Source organism: Molossus molossus, unplaced genomic scaffold (genome assembly GCF_014108415.1).
Source record: "Molossus molossus isolate mMolMol1 unplaced genomic scaffold, mMolMol1.p scaffold_m16_p_7, whole genome shotgun sequence".
NCBI classification, from domain to species: Eukaryota; Metazoa; Chordata; class Mammalia; order Chiroptera; family Molossidae; genus Molossus; species Molossus molossus.
The window spans coordinates 49,487,223-49,507,038 of record NW_023425401.1 but is presented as its reverse complement, the minus strand read 5'-3'; the positions used below and the strand labels follow the sequence as shown (position 1 = coordinate 49,507,038).

The window sequence follows — 19,816 nt, the reverse complement described above, 5'->3', positions numbered from 1 at the left end:
GCTGGTTTGGGGCTAATGTATTCCCTTAGCCTTTTTTTTTTTTTTTTTTTATCTGGGAAGCTCCTTATTTGACCTTCTATTTTGAATGATAGCCTTGCTGGATAGAGTAGTCTTGGATTCAGATCCTTGTTTTTCATGACCTTCATTACTTCATGCCATTCCCTTTGGCCTGTGGTGTTTCTGTTGGGAAGTCAGCTGAGAGCCCTGTGGGGGTTCCTTTGTAAGTAACCTGTTGCTTATCTCTTGCTGCCTTTAGGATTTTTTCTTTGTTTTTAATTTTTAGCATTTTAATTACTATGTGTCTTGTTGTGGGCCCGTTTGGGTTCTTTTTACTTTGTGCTTCTTGAACTTGAATGCCTTCTTTCTTCTTAGGGAAGTTTTCTTTCACTGTTTCTTGAAATATATTCTCTAACCCTTGCTCATTTTCTTCTTCTTTGGGGAATCCTATGATGCAAATATTATTTTGTTTCCAGTTGTCCCACAGTTCTCTTAAGCTGTCTTCCTGTTTTTTAATTGTTTTTTTCTTTTTGTTTTCTGACTGGTTGATTTTTTTCTACCCTGTCTTCTAATTCACTGATCCAGTCCTCAGCTTCCTCTACTCTGCTGTTTAGTCCTTCCAATGTGTTCTTTGTTTCTGCTGTCATTCTTCATTTCTTCTTGGTGGTTTTACATTTACAATTGGTTGATTTTCAATGTTCCTATGTCTTTACTCATGGTGTTGATGTCATTACTCATGCTGTTGAGCTTCCTCAAGATCATGGCTCTGAATTCTAGCTCTGTTAACTTGCTTAACTGCATTTCATTTATCTCATCTTCAGTAGAGTTCTCTTGTTCTTTCATTTGGAATTTGTTCCTTTGTTTCACCATTTTGCCTATGTCAGTGGGTTTTGGAGCCTGACAAATTTTTCCTGTGGGTGTTGGTGATCTGCTGTTTGTTGCTCCCTCTACTGGGTTTGGATGAGCACGGGAGGACCCACATTAGACAGCACTGTCAAGTCTTACTTTCCTGAGTAGAGTTATACGCCCAGGAATGTTTCAGTTATCCTCTAGCTTTTTGCCTGGAGGCTATTAGTCATGGTTACTTGAAGAGCCTTGGGTTCTCTGTTGAATAAAAAAAACCCTCATGTGTTCGGTAGTAAGGGGATTTCCCAAGGGTGGGGCAGATGCTGGTTGTTAATGAACCTCAATTTGCATTTCAATATCCCACCTGGGTGGGGTTGAATCTCTAAGGGTGGGACCCGCCGCCTCTCCCCTGAGCCCTGGGAAGGAGTAAGTTGGCCACAGTCCTGCATGACCACAACTCAGCAGAAGCTCTCAGTGCCCTCCAAATCCCAAGTATCCCCACACAGTTCCAGTCCAGTCTGCCCTTCTTCTACCAGAGCCCAAGGTGAGTGGCTGTGGCTATTTTCGTGCTCTGTCCCAGCTCTCTGCACTGTGTAGTGGGCTTGGGAGTTTAACACTGAGTGTACTGCTCACAGTGGGCTTCCAGCCTTCCTTTCGCACCTCCGCAGTCCTATCAGGATCAATTCAGTGTCCCTGGTTATATGGTCCTCGCAAGCTGCATTTTTGTTGCTTTTTCCCGACGATTTGTCTTTATTTTCGTTGTACTTCCAGTTTGGTCCTGGGAGATGGTCTGTGTAGCTTTTATTCACTCTGCTGCCATTTTGGAAGTTAATCTGCCCATTTTTTAATCAGATTTTTTTTTTCTAATTGAGTTGTAAGAGTTCTATATATATGATTATGTACTTTGATATTACCTTTATCAGATACATGATGTGTAAATATTTTCTCTCATTCTATGGATTGCCTTTTTTATTTTGGTGATGTCCAGTAAAACCCTTAGTCTATCTTTTTTCATTTTTATTTATTACTTTTAAAAATAATTTGTTAATTTTACTTATAGTTGACATACAATATTATATCAGTTTCAGATGTTCAACATAGTGATTAGACATTCATATAACTTACAAAGTGCCCACCTGACACTATACATAGTGATTGCAGTATTATTGACTACATTCCCTATACTCAACTTTATATCCCTGTGATTGTTTTTATAACTGGCAATTTTCACACCTTAATCTCTTTTTTACCCATCTCCTCAACCCCCTCCCATCTGGAAACCAGCAAAATGTTCTATGTATCTATGAGTTTCTTTTTTTTTTTTTCCATTGGTTTATTTTGTTTTTTAGATTGCACATATAAATGAAATTATATGGTATTTGTTGTTCTCTGTCTGACTTAGCAGGATACCCTGTAGGTCCATCCATGTGTGGCAAATGATTTCACTCTTTTTATGGCTGAGTATATTCCATTCTTTATATGTACCTCTTCTTTATTCATTAAAGTTTATTTTGTCTGATTTAAGTATTACTACCCCAGGTTTTTATTGTTGCTGTTTCCATTTGCATGAAATCTTTTTTTATTTTTATTTTTGTGCAGTTTGTGTGTGTCTTTCAACCTGAATTAAGTCTCTTGTAGGCATCATATGTATGGTTCTTGTTTTCTTATCCATTCAGCCACCCTATGTATTTTGATTGGAGCATTTAATTCATTTACATTTAAAGTAATCACTGATAGGGATGTAGTTATTGCCATTTTCTTATTCATTTCCTCTCCTCCTCCTCCCCTTCCCCCTCCACCTTTTCTTTGTGTTGTTCTTCTTCTTCAGTCCATTTAAAATTTTTTGTAATACTGGTTTGGTGGTTTGAACTCTTATAGCTTTTTGTTATTTGGGAAGCTCTTTATCTGTCCTTTTGATTCCAAAAATAGCCTTGCTGGGTATAGTAATCTTGGTTGTGGGTCCTTGCTGTTCATCACTTTGAATATTTTGTGCCAGTTCCTTCTGGTTGGAAAAGTTTCTGGTGAAAAATCAGCTGACAGTCTTTTGAGAGCTTTCCTATAAGTAACTGATTTTCTCTTGCTGCTTTTAAGATTCTTTCTTTCATACAAATGGTCAACAGATATATTAAAAGATGCTCACCTTCACTAGCTATTAAGAAAACTCAAATAAAATAACAATGAGATACTACCTTACACCTGTTAGAATGACTACTATCAATAAGACAAATAATGACGAGTGTTGGAGAGGTTGTGGATAAAAAGGAATCCTCATTGTTGCTAATGTAAACTGGTACAGCCACTATACAAAACAGTATAGAAGCTCCTCAAAAAATTAAGAATAGATTTACCATATGACCCAGCAACCCCACTCTGGGTATTTACCCAAAAATTTTGAAAATACTTATTTGCAGAGACATATGCACCCCTATGTTTATTCCAGCATTATTAACTGTGGCCAAGATGTAGAACTACCTAATTGCCCTTTGATGATTGGATAAAAAAGATGTGGTACATATATACAACAGAATTCTACTGAGCCATAAGGAAAGGTGAAATACTGCCATTTGTGATAACATGGATGGTTCTTAAGAATATTGAACTAAGCGAAATAAATCAGACAGAAAAAATCAAGAACCATAGGATTTATGTGCGATATAAAACTGAAAACAAAAATGAAAAAACAAGAAAAAGACAAAAACTCATAGACATAGATAAAAGTATAGTGGTTACCGGAGGAAAGGGCAGTGGGGAGTATTAAAGGGCAAAGAGGATCAAATAAACAGTGATGGGAGAAGATTTGATTTTGAATAGTGATCACACAATGCAATATACAGATGATGTATCAGAGAATTGTACATTTGAAATCTATGTAATTTTATTAACCAAGGTCACTCTAATAAATTTAATTTAAAAAAGGATTCTCTATCTTTAATCTTTGGCATTTTAATTATAATGTGTCTTAATGTGAGGCATTTTGGGTTCATATTTATTTTCTTCTCCAAGGTAAAGAGATTTCAGTCATTATTTCTTCAAATAGGTTTTAAATCCCATACTTTCTTTTTTTTTTCCTTCTGGTACTTCTATGATGCTAATTTTGTTACACTTGATATTGTCCCAGAGATCTCTTAAACTATCCTTGTTTTTTTTTATTTATTTATTTTTGCTGTTCTGATTGATGTTTTCTGCCACATTATCTTCCAAATCACTGATTTTATCTTCTATTTCATCTAATGTACTGTTGATTATCTCTAATGTGTTCTTCATTTCAGTTGTTATATTCTTTATTTCTGACTGATTACCTTTTTATTATTTTACCTCCATTTTAATGTTTTATATCTCTTTGTTAAACTTCTTACTGAGTTCTTCTCCTCTTCTCTTAAGCTCACTGAGCATCATTATAACCAGTGTTTGAACTCTGCATCTGGTAGATTGCTGATGTTCATTTAGTTTTGTTCTTCTTCTAGAGTGTTATTGTTTTCTTTCATTTTAGACAAATTCTTTGTCTCCTCATTTTGGCTGACTCCCTATGTTTGTTTCTAGATCTGCTGTGTCTCCTGGCCTTGGTAGAGTGGCCTTATGTAGTAGGTGTCCTGTGGAGCCAAGTGATGCAATCTCCCTAGTCACCAGAGCCATGTTATCCAAGGGTGTCCCTTGTGTGCATTGTGTGTGTCTTGTTGTAGTTGAGCTTTGATTGGCATTGATGTTGGTACATCAAAGAGAGGGATTGACCCTCAGGCTAGCTGGTTGTAATGACTGGCTATGACTATAGTAAAGGAGTTTTGTGGGGTAAGAGGGCTTACCCCACAGAGCAGGATTCCCTATAGCAGGGCTCTGACACCTGCTGTGCCTGCCCTTGGGTTGTTTCATTTGTGGAGGTGATTGGGGGGTGCTCTGATGTGGTCTGAAGCTGATCACCAGGTGTGTTGATTGTGGGGCTTGGTTCTGGTGTAGATCAAGGTCAACCACTGCCTATTTTCAGTTGGGTACCAACTGGTATGAACTGAAAAGTGATCTGCAGATGGCTGCCATTTCTGCTGGACTTGGAGCCACCTGGGAAAAGCTAAGCTGTAAACTATGGCCTACTGACACTAGTACAGGGCTTGGAGCCACTTGGCAAAAAGAACAGGGAATGCTGAGACCAGATGCTGCTTGTTTGGGGTTTGTGAACCTTTGAGAGGTTTTAGGAAAATCTGTATCATTAGCTAAGACAGGCTGTTTGTATGAAAAAGCCACTGAAAGTGGCTTAGGTAGGTCCACCAGTTGGGTGGAATGGAATATCAGAGAATCACCAAGGTGGGGTGTAAAGCTGATGGAGACTCAGACTTGGAGCTGGTTTGCTCCTGCAGACTAGGTGGAGGAGGACTCAACAAAGGAACAATGGTATCTTCCAGCACTTCTGTCTGGGAGAAAGCGCCTCTACATTCCTCTCCTTAAAGCCAGACAATTCAGTTCTTCCCAGTATGTCTATGGCTTTTTCAAGCTGATGCCCCAGCATTGGAGCTCAGAGTGAGTGAGTCCATCATTGAGTAAATCTATGTGTGGGTCCTTTAAGAATGCCTAGGACTCCAGAAGAACTCTGTTTCACTGAGCCACAATTCTCACTTGTTTTTACAGCCAGAAGTTATGAAGACTTCTCTTCCCTGCACTGGAACCCTGTGCGCGAGGGTCTGGTGTGGGGCTGGAACTACTTACTCCTCAGGGGGAATCTCCATAGCCAAGATATCCCTCCCAATTCTTAACCAACTCATGTGAGTGTGAGGCCTGCCTATATTGCATCTTCACCTCTCCTACCAATCTTGTCATGGCTTCAGCTATATATCCTTAGTTATAGGACTTTTGTTCAGCTAGACTTCTGGTGGGTCTCAATGATAATTGTTCCATAGTTTAGTTGTTTTGTTGTAATTTTGATGTGGTTGTGGGAGGAGGCAAGCACAGTATTTACTTCATACATTTTTTTTTGTTTGTTTTACTCCTCTGCTTAAATGAATTCCACTGCCTGGTATTCAAATTCACTGATCCTTTCTTCCATTTTTTTTAGTCTATTGTTAAACCCCTCTGAATTTTACAGTTCAATTAATATGTTTTAGCTGTTCAGTTTCCATTTGGTACTTTCTTATCTTTTCCATCTTTTGCTGAAATTTTCATTTTGTTCATCCATTGGTCTCCTAACCTTGGTGAAGATCTTTATGATCATTATTTTGAACTTTTTATCAAGCAAATAACTTATATCCATTTCATTAAAGTGTGTTTCTGGAGTTTTATCTTGTTCTTTAGCTGGGAACATGTTACTTTGCTGCTTAATTTTTCTTCTCTTTCTGCGTTGGTTTCTGTACATTAGATAAAACAGCCACCTTTTCCAGTCTTGATAGAATAGTCTTGTGTAGGAGATTAACATAATTATCCAGCCAGGCCTAAGCTCTTGGTTGTTTCTCAAATCTTTGTCATTGTCCCAGCTTCCTTATTTGTACTTGATGGCTCCCAGTAGAGGGTGTGCCATGATCTGTACTAATGTGGGTATTTTCTCATTCACCTGATGTATAGAAGTCACTCAGCTAGTTTCTGGGTTTCTTTCAGAGGAATTGCTCCACATTCGCTGTAGATTCAGAGGGTTCACAGGACTATGTGAATTCAGGAGCCTTCTGTTTTGCCATCTTGGACCAGAACTTTAATAACTACCTAGTAGAACATGTATCACATAGAAACTTGAAAATACCAATGCATTTAAATTTTACTCCCATGAGTATTAATGGAATACTTTTCCTTGGTGACTTTGCTACTTTTATCATTGAACTTCTCTTTTTTATAAATATCCCCTACATAATTTGAAGGATTTCTGAAATTTTGGTTCCCCTGTAAAACTTTCTTAACCATATCTATGCTTACACATTGTGAAATTACTATAAATTTTGATGATTTCTTTACTAAATCTCCTATGTTCTCTGTTGTAACTATTTTCCCTCTACTCTGACATACTGTGAACTCAAGAGCAAGACCAATACATTTTTATGGTATCTAACTGAGGAAGCATTTTAGCAATGATTCTATATGGAATAGAAGCAGAAAGACATAATAAGTTTATGTTGATAAAAACTTGTCAAAATTTGAAAAAATGATAAAATAAACATTATTTGCCAAGGATTTATTTAGATCTAAGCATTCCAGTTAAAAATTAATGTTGGCCCTGGCCAGTGTTGCTCAGTGGTTAGACATTGGCCAGCAGAACAAAGAGTCACAGGTTCGATTCCAGTCCAGGTGTATACCTGGGTTGTGGGTTTGGTCCCCAGCCCTGGTCAGGGCACTTGCAGAAAGCAACAGATTAATGTGTGTCTCTCACATCAATGTTTCTCTCTCCCTCTCTTCCTCCCTCCTTCTCTTGCACTATCTCTAAGAATCAATTGAAAAAATATCCTCAGGTGAGGATTTAAAAAAAATAATATTGTTTCTTGAGTTTATCAAATTTTTTATTGGAATCCTGCTTTTTGGATTTGAGCTGGGGTGGTTTATTTTTATAAAAGAATTTTTGTTTTTTTTAATCTCTATTTAAAACATAAAATATTAAATAAAAATGTCCCCATTTAAATTTTTAGAAATTGTATAAATTAAACTAATATTCATCACATCCAAATTAAGATACAAACAACCACTGTTAAATAAACAAAGATTGCAATCCTTCTTGGGTCTTTTTAATTTTTACCACACTATTCTTTCACAAAGTTTTAATATTACTATGCTAATTTATTGTATTTGTTAAAAACAATAGCAGCAACCATAGCAACATCAATAAGAATAATAATTTTTGAATGCCTAAAATACTTTATATATATATAATCTTATTTCTCATAATATTGTCATGACTATACATTACTCCCATTTTACCAAAGATACTTAGGCTTATAAATTATACTTAGAATTGGTTTAGAGTACTTTTTATAATTTAATAATTATTGTGTTATTCTACTTATGAGGATCGTATCATTATAGTTTCTTTTTTTTTTTTTTTTTTTTTTTTTTTTATCCTCACCCGAGGACATTTTTCCATTTTTTGTTCAGGTAGAGTGGGAGGGAGAGAGAGGAACAGAGAGAGAGAGAGAGAAACATCGATGTGAAAGGAACACATCGAGTGGCTGCCACCCGCACAACCAACCAGGGCCGGGGACAAACTGCAACCGAGGCACGCGCCCTTAGCGGGAACCGAACCCGGGTCTCTCAGGACCGCAGGCCGACGCTCTAACCGCTGAGCCAAACCGGCCAGGGCGTATCATTATAGTTTCATAACACTTATCCTTTACTACAGGGCTTTAGAATGTGCTGTTATTAAAAATCAAATGGTACTGAAGACCTAGCAACCTAACTGTTAAGACATTGTCATCTACAGAATGAAATTATAACCACATTTTTAAAAATAGTTGCTTATTCTAATAGATTTTGAAGTTCTACAACTACTTTTTTAGCTATAACTTTACAAGTTATAACAATTCTATTTGTAGATTCTAAGCATAGGGCTGCACCATATAATATATAGTGCTGGAATTATTTTTCATGGGCTACATTTATATTCTAATTTTTAATCTTAAAAAGTAGTAATTAATCTCAGAGGGAAGGGGGCAGGGGGAGTGAGAGGAGATAAACCAAAAAATGGTAATGCATATATGCATAACCAATGGACACAGACAGTAGTGTGGTGAAGGCAGGGAGAGGACAGGAACAGGGAGCAGGGTATCAATGAGGGGAAAAGGGAGGGACATCTGTTGTACTTTCAACAATAAAGATAAATGTATTTAATGTAGTAATTAAGACCAATTTTCTGAGCATAGGCTATACCCTACTCTTCTGTGTTATACTGGAACATAAATTATAATAAATTTTTATATAAGGCATGGTCTTCACATTTAGGAAATATCATAATCATCTTTTGTGATCTCAAACTAACCATGTCTTAAGATTGATCTGAACAGATTAACCACAGGAGAAATTCAGTGTCTCTGTGTGTTTTTATAAAATATTTTAACAAGTGATGAATTATAGCTTGTGAGTGATTCAGCCATGGAAAGTGAAGCCAAATCTTTGTTTAAGAATCTATTTTTGTTTTTTACAGATAAATTCCATGGACTAACCTTTTAATTATGAATAGGTATTTTTAAATCTTCATTTTGTAATTTTTAAAATGTCCTCAGTACACTAAAAAGAAAAAAAAAGACTAAGCTATCTTACAGTGAAACCATCATGATGAATACTTAAAGGCTAATAATGTCTAAGAACTCAACTGTCTCTACACAGACTTAGTTGACACTAAGTCACATACTAGACGATGTTCTGCATTCATTCCGTTGTCATTATTTGTATCATAAATCAATCTCTATTAAGAACAGTAACACTAGACCTAGAAATTTATGACAGAAAAGCTCCACATTGTGGCCAGAGAGAGCTAGTATCTTATTTAACTCTGAGTCCTTGACAATAGCAGGACACTTGGAAGCATATAGCTAATTTGTTTTGTTTTTGTTTTAAGGCTAAAGCTTCAGAACACTTACCCTGGTGCAAAAGCAGAGGGGGGGGGGTCAGGTACTAGGAAAACAGAGGGAGAAAAAGTGAGGAAAACAATGGAGGAAGACAGAGAGAAGGAAGGGAAGGGGAGGAAGAAAAGGAGCGAGAGACTTCATTTGGAAGTATCACATCACCTGGAAATAAGAAGCGATATTTTACCAATATAAATCCCTACTGGATAAATGACCAAAGGGTTCCATAACTCCATGCCACTGCTTGTTAAATGTTTGAACTGTGTTGGTGCTCACTACTGGATTTCTTTTGGAGAGTTGAGTGGGAAGGGAACAGGATTTAGAAGAGAGCGAGCTTTTAAAACTTGGAGATTTAAAAATTTTTTTTTTATCCTCACCCGAGGACATTTTTCCATTTTTTGTTCAGGTAGAGTGGGAGGGAGAGAGAGAAACATCGATGTGAAGGGACACATCGAGTGGCTGCCACCTGCACAGGGCCGGGGACAAACTGCAACCGAGGTATGCGCCCTTAGCGGGAACCGAACCCGGGTCTCTCAGGACCGCAGGCCGATGCTCTAACTGCTGAGCCAAACCGGCCAGGGCAAAAACTTGGAGATTTTGAAAGAGTTGAAAATGATACTTTAGTTACTGAATGGAATATATTTTAGTTTCAAGAGATCATTGTATCTTCAGTAAAGGAGAAGAATTCTGCTTTCTTTTAGTACTGCCATTTTAAATTCTTCTTGACATTTCAACAAAAATATATCTGGTGCTATATACACTTTCTAAATTTTAGCTGATTTAAATAAAACATAAACTTAAAATATCAAAAGAGCCTTTCTGTCTCAGTTACATTTCTCATAACAACCATTCTCCATCTTTTATTCATGTGGCTTATTACAGAAAAAATGTGTTCTTTGGATTAAGGAACAGTTTACTCAGTTCATCAGTCAAGGATAGTTTATTGTGCCTGGTACTAAGTGTCATGTTTATTCACAAACAATATTATCTAATGAGGAAAGGCTAAAAAATAAATAATAATTCATACATTATGACCATGTTTTCACTTTGTAAGTTCTAATCATTTGTACATTTGGATTATGTCTTCTCAATTTATGATAGCCTTGACTATCTTTTTGTAAGCAAAATGCTCCTCAATTTTATAAGTAAATTGCATGCTCTGGAGTTTCTTGTACTGGGAACATATATAAATTTTTTACAAAATACCTAGTTAATATGGATAAAGCCTTCAGATATTACTGAATATAGTTTAATTTAAAAAGTATCTGTAGCCCGGCCAGTGTGGCTCAGCAGTTGAGTATCAACCCACGTACCAAGAGGTGGCCAATTCGATTCCTGGTCGGGACACATGCCCAGGTTGTGGGCCCAGTCCCTAGTTGGGAGCAAGCAGAAGGTGGCCAATCATTGTTCTCTCTCATCAGTTTTTCTCTCTTCTCTCTTCCCCTCTCTCTCTAAAAATCAATAAAGAAAAAAAAAAGTATTTGTAAATATCAGGTTAATTATTACAGATCCAACCAAGATCTCAAAAAGTTCTATTTCATATAAACTACTATTGAATTTTTTAAAATGTCCTTTTGTTATTGGTGTTCAGTTCCAGTATACAGGTTCTAGTTAATTTCAGGGCACCAAAACCCACTTTGTGTGTACCTTATAATTTGTGATAACTGTTACCCCTTCTTAAATTATTAATAATAATTTTTTTACTTTCTCAATACAGGTAATGGATTAGGAATTAAAATTGTGGGTGGTAAAGAAATCCCTGGACATAGCGGAGAAATTGGAGCCTATATTGCCAAGATTCTTCCTGGGGGAAGTGCAGAACAGACAGGGAGACTTATGGAAGGTAAGAATAAGGATTTCAAATAAATTAAAATAAATGAATTCATATGAAATATACGTTAATTTAATATGAAAATTGTCTCTTTGTTTACTGTCTAGGAAAACCTTTTCTTATAATTAATTGTAAAATTTTTGTATAGTAATATAGAAGAAGATATGTCCACAACTATTTTCATTTTATTTTAAATTGCATTGTCCTTTTGGCAGTTGGTTTGCTATGGGAATATTTTGTTTAAGAAACAGTAATTAGTCAAGATTTTTTACTGACTGGGGCAATATTATAAATGAAAGATACTTTGGTGGTAGGGATTAATGTTTCGTAAATTTCAAGAAAAGTTATATTGAAATCAGAGCCATTAAAACATCAAATGATTCAGTACATGTTAAAGTCGAGTCAGCAAATTATGGACGACTGAAGGACCAAATCCACCTGCTGCCCATTGTTTTATTGCAGCACAGCCAGGATCATCAATTTACATATTGAACTTAGGAGTTTTTCTACTACAATAGCAGAACTGTATTCACAACAGAGACAATATGTTCTACAAACCCTAAAACATATACTCTTTCACCTTTTATATAAAAAATTTGGCAAACCCTGTGCTAGGTACTATCTACTTTAGATAATATTTACCTTGTTATGTCAAAAGCAGTTTAAAATAATAAACTTTACAGATGTATCTAATGGCCCATAAAGTTTATATTTGATCAGTGTCTTTCACTAAAATGTTGTGGCTTGATTCTCAAAATGCATAATAGTAATTTTGACTTGTTAATTAGATGATGCAGTCATTAGCATTTCAAAATCATAGCACAGATATACTTTGCAAGTTTTCAATGATATTGTTTCTGATGAACATTTTTATCATAAAGTAGCCTCAGCCTATCCTTCTATTTTTACTCTAAATTAAATACTTACTTGAAAAGTTTTCTGTCATTTTATAGTTTAATAAAATGTTTCCTGTTATGCTTAAACTTTTAATTATGTTAAAATCATTCACTGTCATTGTCTTTAGTTAACTGCATTGGAACCCACCAAAAAAATTTCTGGATATTTTGATGGGCTATAAGAATCAACACAGACGTGAGGAAATACATGTTTATCACAGTGTTCTGCTGGAAGACCCTGCATGTCTCTTCCCAACTGCACATGCAGGGTCATCACGCTGATAGTTCGAATTAGCCATAGTGAGAGTATTTACAGCATGAAAATAGGCAAATTGCTATATAAATCAGGCCAGTTTTGTTTGTTAATTTACTTGTTGGTTTTCAGAATGCCAGTTTACCAGGATATCATCAAATATGTAGCTGAAAGCATATTATTAAAACTATTCTAATAGAATTCATAAAACAGGGAAAATTTGAAGAGTTAGCCAGATATCTAAATGAAGGACTAGACTGTATGAATCAAGATATAACAATTATGAGAATATCCCTGGGTCTGCATGAATTGTCTGTGACTGTAATCCTATCATTCCCAATGCTGCTCTTTTGGTGTTACAATCTAGTTAAGATAGAGGAACTGAGACCCATGTGTAAGGATGTTAATGATTTGATTGTTCTCATACAGCATACTCCAGAAAGAAATGAATATACTATTTTATTTTTAAATAAAATTCGCAGCAATGGCTGTGCCGGAAAAAATTTGACAAAGATACTTGACTGATTTAAAGATAAAAATTAGATACCCTTCTTTGTATTTACACCATGGAAATTAGCGAGTGTTACAAATTGGGGTGATTTTATTTTGTTTTTTATTATTTTGTGGTTGTTAATCCTCACCCAAGATTATTTTTTCCATTGTTTAGAGACAGTGGAAGGGAGGGAGGAAAGGGGAGTGAGAGAGAGAAAGAGAGAGAAACATTGATGTGAGAGAGACACATCAATTAGTTGCCTTCTTTGTGTACCCAGACCAGGGCCAAGAATAGAACCTGCAAGCCAGGTATGCGCCCTTGACTGGGAATTGAACCCATGACCGACCTCAGTGCTCAGGCTGATGCTCTAACCACTGAGCTCACCAGCCAGGGCCAAATTGGGGTGAAAGAGTTTCGCCAAAGCATACTGAGATGAATTAATGCTCTTTGTACTTGGTAGCTTATATGGACATTTTTTAAGTTCATACATTTAAATTAAAAATAGATATAATACAAACTTATTCAAGAGAAAATTGAAGTACAATACACCTTTGATTTTGCAAACTCAAAGACTGCCACTGAAGTCCTTATCTTTTTTGGGACTAATAGTTTTGTAGTTTATCTAATAGGTTTAAGTGGTAAATTATTAAAAACTATTGACATATGATTTAAGTTTTTATTTTTATTAATTATATTATTTATTAGCTTTCCTGAAGCTTTGCCAATGTGCCAGTTCAGGCCTTTTTATGAGTGTAGGTCCTCTGATTAGAGTCCAATTCTTGCATAACCCATACCCATAATTTAATTATTAATCATTTCCACCTTTGCTTTTTTTATTCTTACAGCATATGTCTTTAATAGAACACTTGGTAGTTCTTGTATTAGGTTCATTATATTATCTTGACTGTCAAAATTTAGATCCTGATTTTGAAACATTAACTATTTTAAGAAGTTACTTTGACATATGATAAATCATTTACTTTCTTCCATCCGTATGTTCTATGAGACCAGGCTACTAGAAGGCTATCAGGCCAAATGACTATTCATAAGCACTTACTGTGTTTACAGCAGTACATTCTCTGGTGATATATATATACACATACACACACACACACACACACACACACACACACACACACAATGTATAGAATGTATATAGTTTTATATATATAATTTATGTTTTTTCTATAATTTTGTGTTTCATTTATACGTGATATCTTTAGAGTCCTCAGCCTCAAACCACTAATAGAATATTAAAAAATTTCAAAGTAATAGATTGGTTGAGAAACAATTCTGATTTTTATATCTGATGTGAGAAATTTCTATAATGATACCAATTTTTGACCACTGGAGTTTTGTTTTTAATTTTTTTCATGACTGTTGATTTTTAAAATTTTATTTGTTGGAGACAATAAAGGTGGTTAATTTTCCATACTGTTAAGTTAATTCTTTTCTATGGAAAAATTATATATATAGTATATGAATAGATAGGTTAAATAAATATATGTTTGTAATTTAATTTCTCCATCTGTGTAATAAATTCCAGGTAAAATCAGTAGGGATTGATTTTATTTCTTCTGAGTATATCTTTCTGCATTTATGAGTATAAAAGTATATAGACTGAGCCTTTATGATTCAAAATTTTCTTCCAGTTGATTTAATACATGACTGACAATTGGTTGACTATAGAATTCCTAGACTCTACTTTTTTCTTCTCCAAACTATGAAGCTATTGCTCAGAAACAGTTTGAGTCAATGTTTTTTCTAAGTTTGGTCATTTCTCCTATAATATGCTTTACAGACTCATTGTGGTCTACGTTAATACTCTTGCAGTACTCAATTGTGTAGACTCTGTGTTAATTTTGGGGACAGCAAGAGTATTTTCCAATTTCCTCTAGCTTTTTATCCTCTGTATTTAAAACATACTGACCAATCATGTAGGTTTTCTGGTGTTCATAAGGCTAGTGCTATTCTGAAAGTACTTGCTTATGTAACTAACATTAAATGGGTAAGAAAAAAATCCCGAGTCCCTGCGCTAGTTATTTTTTGTAAGATTTTTATTCAATCTCTTTTTGAAAAGGCTTCCTGAACAAGGCTGTCTGTCTAGTTAAATAATCTAGGAGAATTTTGTGTTTCCGAATGCTGAGCATTAACAATAATGATTACTACACTAAATAAATTAGGCTACACTCAAGAAATTAGTTTTAAAACATTTCTGATATTACTTTGTATGCCATCCCATAAAATAAAAAATACAGTTGAAGAGTGTTCCATTAATCAAAATATCCTGAACCAATATTTTAATATTACAACCATATAAAATGATTTTCTAAAAGAACTCAGGCAATCAGGTCCTTGAGGGATCCTATCTTCCAAAATCTTAAATTTTATTTCCCAGGAACATTTAGTAAATATTCTTAATCAAATACTGGACAATAATCTTTTCCTACCTATTATTCTTTCTTTCAATGCATAAGAACAGTCTTTGTTCTGTTGAGAAAATGAAGACAAAAGATCTGAATAATTAAACTACAAATCTAATAAAGTTTCTAAAGTGACATTTCTTGCTATTTGCTTCAAGATTAAAATTCTAACAATCTTAGACTAACAGTATTGGGGCTGTGAAATGTTCAACATCAGGGTTTTAAATGGTGTCTGAGCCCTGGCCAGTGTGTCTCTGTGGTTAGAGTGTGCGCCCTTGGTCCGAAGGGTCGAGGGTTTAAGTGTTTGTTTTCTAGTCAAGGGCACATACCTGAGTTGCAGGCTTGATCCCCGGCCCCGGTTGGGGTGTTTGCCAGAGACAACCAATAGATGTGTGATATGTCTCCCTCACATCGATGTCTCTCTTTCTATATATATCCTCTTCCCCTCTTCCCTCCTTCCCTTCTTCTACTATCACTAAAAAAAAAAAAAAAAAAAAAGTCAATGGAAAAAATATCCTTAGGTGAGGATTAACGAAAATAAAATAAAATAAATGGTATTCAATATTTTCTCATTGTTACTTCACTTTGAACTAATTTGAGCATCTTTAAGTACACTTGAATATATGGACTTTGCATGTGTATTTACAGTTTGCCACTTCCATTTTAAATCTTTAGACAAATGATTATAAATCTTGTTTACATTATAATATCAAAACAAAGTTTAGTATACTCTGCACTTTCAATAATGACCTCAAAAAAAAAATTAGATGCTTCCTCTGTAATAAACTTACTTTTCTCCAGACTCTTTTACCTGATGAAACTTACTGAATATCATCTAATTTTAGGAAGTTTAGAATTCAAGACATGCTTTAAAAATTACACTTTTTTTTTTTAATCCTCACCCAAAGACATTTTTTTTTCCATTTTTTGTTCAGATAGATAGAGTGGGAGGGAGAGAGAGGAAGAGAGAGAGAGAGAGAGAAACATCGACGTGAAAGGGACACATCGAGTGGCTGCCACCTGCACGACCAACCAGGACCGGGGACAAACTGCAAGCGAGGTACGTGCCCTTAGAAGGAACGGAACCCTGGTCTCTCTGGACCGCAGGCCGACGCTCTAACCGCTGAGCCAAACCAGCCAGGGCTAAAAATTACACTTTCTTTAAAAATAACTATATTTTCTTCTCAGATCAAAATTTCTGCCATCTCCAAATATGGGAAGTCTATAATACAATTATCATCTCATGTCTAGCTGACTTTATTTTTTACCTGATAAAGACCAGGTTCAGTTCTCCCTGGTGTTCCATACCATGTTGTGCAATATCTATTGTATCCCTTAACACTGAAGTCTTTTTTTCCTGCATATTTAGTACCTAGCACAGTGCCTAATCAAACAAGATTTCAAGCAATATTTGTAGACATGAGTGATGAAGAATTTATTTTCAGTTACAAAAAGTGGATGCTTATTAAGATGTCACTCCTCATAGAGTTTTGTGAAGCAAATAAAATGATACATGTTGTCACACTCTACTGTTTGTATAGAGCCATGTACACTTAAGATAGCATTGATATTTGGTAATAGAAATTTTGATTATTTTTCAGGAAAAGTGTACAAATTGGAAACTGTTTCCTCTGGGCAAGGTTCTTAAAACTTTGAGCTTAACTGCTCATAAATTTCCGTAAACTTACTCTAGATCTCAGGAATGGGGATGGGGAATTGAATTGTTACTGATAGAGACAAACCCCTCCAATCTGGAAAATGAGGCACGACTTCCCTGTGCAGTGGCAAAGTTAAGAAGGGGATTTTTCTTCGGAGGTTCTCTAGCCCAGAATCTCTCGTCATTGTGTTTCTGGGTGGTTGAGAGGGTGATGGACACAGAACACAAGAATTTTAAATGAGAAATTAAAGTTTCAATTTTAATTCAAAGTAGCAAGTACTGTGTGGAAGTGTTTGGTGCCTAACAGATCGGTTTCCGTTTCATTTGCACTTAAATGATGGGTGTGCTTTGCTCTCAGTCTTGTAGTTTTTACTGAAACAACTCAGTGGTTGATTTCTTCATTATGTGGTAGCCAAGAAAGACAGGATGTGATGTTTACTAATTCATTAAAAGTGGATGTGATTTTCTTTAGTCTGAGCCCCCTCCCAATCAGGAAAATTACCTTGTAAGATTTGCAGTTTATTCATGCTTTTCATCTGCTCCTCTATTGAGATGCAACATCCCACATCTGTTCTGCCTTCCTTGATGGGAGTGGGGCAGAGAGTCTTTGCATTTGTGGTTTGATGTATGCAATTTAACACTTAACTACTGACCTTTAATTTTTTTTTAATCCTCACCTGAGAATATTTTTCCCACTTATTTTTAGACAGAGGGAGAGGGAGGGAAGGAGGGAGGGAGGGAGAGAAAGAGAGAGAGAGAGAAACAGAGAAAGATCAATGTGAGAGAGACACATCAATTGGTTGCCTCCCAAATGACCCTTGCCAGGACTGTGGACCGAACCACAACCGAGGTATGTGGCCTTGACTAGAGTGAAACCCACGACTCTTCGGTTGGCAGGCCAGTGCTCGAATCACTAAGCAGAACTGCCAAGGCTGACCTGTAATTTTCATTACAAATGTCGAGTGTACAAAAAAAATGGTAGAGAATAATATGGAAAACAGCCATGTACCCAACATACTATGTTGTCTTAACATTTTGCTGTATTTGTTTCATATTTTTAGAAGAGATAAATATCTATAATTCAATTAGTCTCCCGTAATCACGTGATGTCTCCCAAACCTCTCTTAGTGCCCCAGAAGAAAGGATCAGACTTAATTTAAGGCTCCTGTTTTACTTACTTTTATTTATAATGTTATATATGTATTCATAAACTGCATAAGGATTCATTTTGTTTATAAAATTGTGTATAAATATCTTACTGTACATGGAGGTTTGCCACTATTTTAGTTACACAAAGTTTATGAGATTTATTCAAGTGGTATATGTAGCTCTAGTTAATTTATTTTAGCTAAGGGGCAGAATCTTATTATTGTATGTCTCAACTACAGTTTAAACATTCTCTGGTTAGTTAGGTTATATATGAGGGTGTTTTTCTTTGTGCTGTTTCAAACAGTGCTATAATTGATTTTTTAAGTAGTCTCCCTGTACCCATGTGCAGGAGTATTTTGTATAATACAAGTTAAATTTCTGAGCTATAATGACTATCTTGTTAGATAACGCAGGGAAATGTATGGTTTCTTCTACAATACTTGTTTCTAAATTGCTCTCCAAAGTGGTATATTATTTTCACACTCAGCAGCAGTAAATTAGTGTTCTTGTTTCTCTACATCCTTGTTCCTCATCCTCTACATTTGCTTTTCGAACGTAGCGTGTCCTGGAATCGCATTGTTGTCTCCCTTCCCGTCCCTTCAGTAAAACTGAGTATGATACTATTTCATTAATCTTGTCACCTCTTGTGTTTTCTCCTCTGTGATTTACCAGTTCCTTTGCTTGTTCTATAATTGGATTGTTTGTATATTTTAAATTGAATTTAGGGAATCTTATATATTGTGAACATAATTCTTTGTCAAGTATATAGACTGTAAATACCTTCTAGTATGTGGCTTGTATATTTAGTTTCTGTATTTTTTTATAGAAGTTGAACATTTATATAGTCAAATTTATCATTTGTTTCTATTAAGGTTTATAAATATTCTGTATTGTTTAAGATGTTCTCCTAGTACTAAAGTCTTTAAAATATTTGTGAGTTCTTAATTCTAGCTTGCTGGTCTGTGTGTCTATCCCTATATCAATGTCACACTGTTTTAATTATATCTTTACATTAAGTTCTGACATGTAATAGGTGAATTTACCATAATGCTGTTCTTAAAAATCCTCTCTTGAAACAATTCCTGACCATTGATCTTGCATATACATTCTAGAATCACTTTGCCAATTTTCAGGAAAATCTCTGTTGAACTTTGGTAATGATTATATTGAAGATATAGATTGATTTGGAAAATGTTTTTATGTTGAGTCATGTCTATTTGAGTTTTCCACAGGTTCACAATGCTAGGCCTTTGTTCTACCTAAAAACTGTTCTGAATCAATATAAGAAAGTGAGAACACTTTTAAAAAAATGAACTTAGAGCAATTGGTAAATTTAATAATTTTCTGTCATTTTATATCTACTTACAACATTATTATATCTCTACAAAAGACAAAGTAGAAAATAGAAATAAAATAAATTCTGTTTAGGAAATATAATGGATCTGATCTAATCATTTATGTGCATTTCATTGGTTCTAAGCTCTATTTAATCGCTAGATTCTTGAATTCTCTAAATTATTTTATCCTGGTATCATGTACCATAACATCATGATTGTGAGATATAATATGGGAATGATACTTTTAAAATTCAAAATTTTTTATAAGATACCAATAAATCTGGAAGAACTAAACATCGATTAGCCAATGAACCAAAACCAATTATTTGTTTATATTCATAGGTTATCCTACTGGAAGTTACTTTAATAAAGTACTTTGAAGATAACTTATACCTATATTATTATTATTTTTATTATT

General features: G+C 35.1%; 1 protein-coding gene across 1 annotated transcript in view; it reads left to right on the top strand.

The window, feature by feature from the left end:
* PCLO (piccolo presynaptic cytomatrix protein) overlaps nt 1–19,816 on the top strand; it is a 416,657-nt gene that overhangs the window by 293,840 nt on the left and 103,001 nt on the right. The window contains exon 10 of the mRNA XM_036247507.1: nt 11,077–11,202. Within this exon, the coding sequence (XP_036103400.1) occupies nt 11,077–11,202 (126 nt within the window). The remainder of the gene's footprint in view (nt 1–11,076; nt 11,203–19,816) is intronic.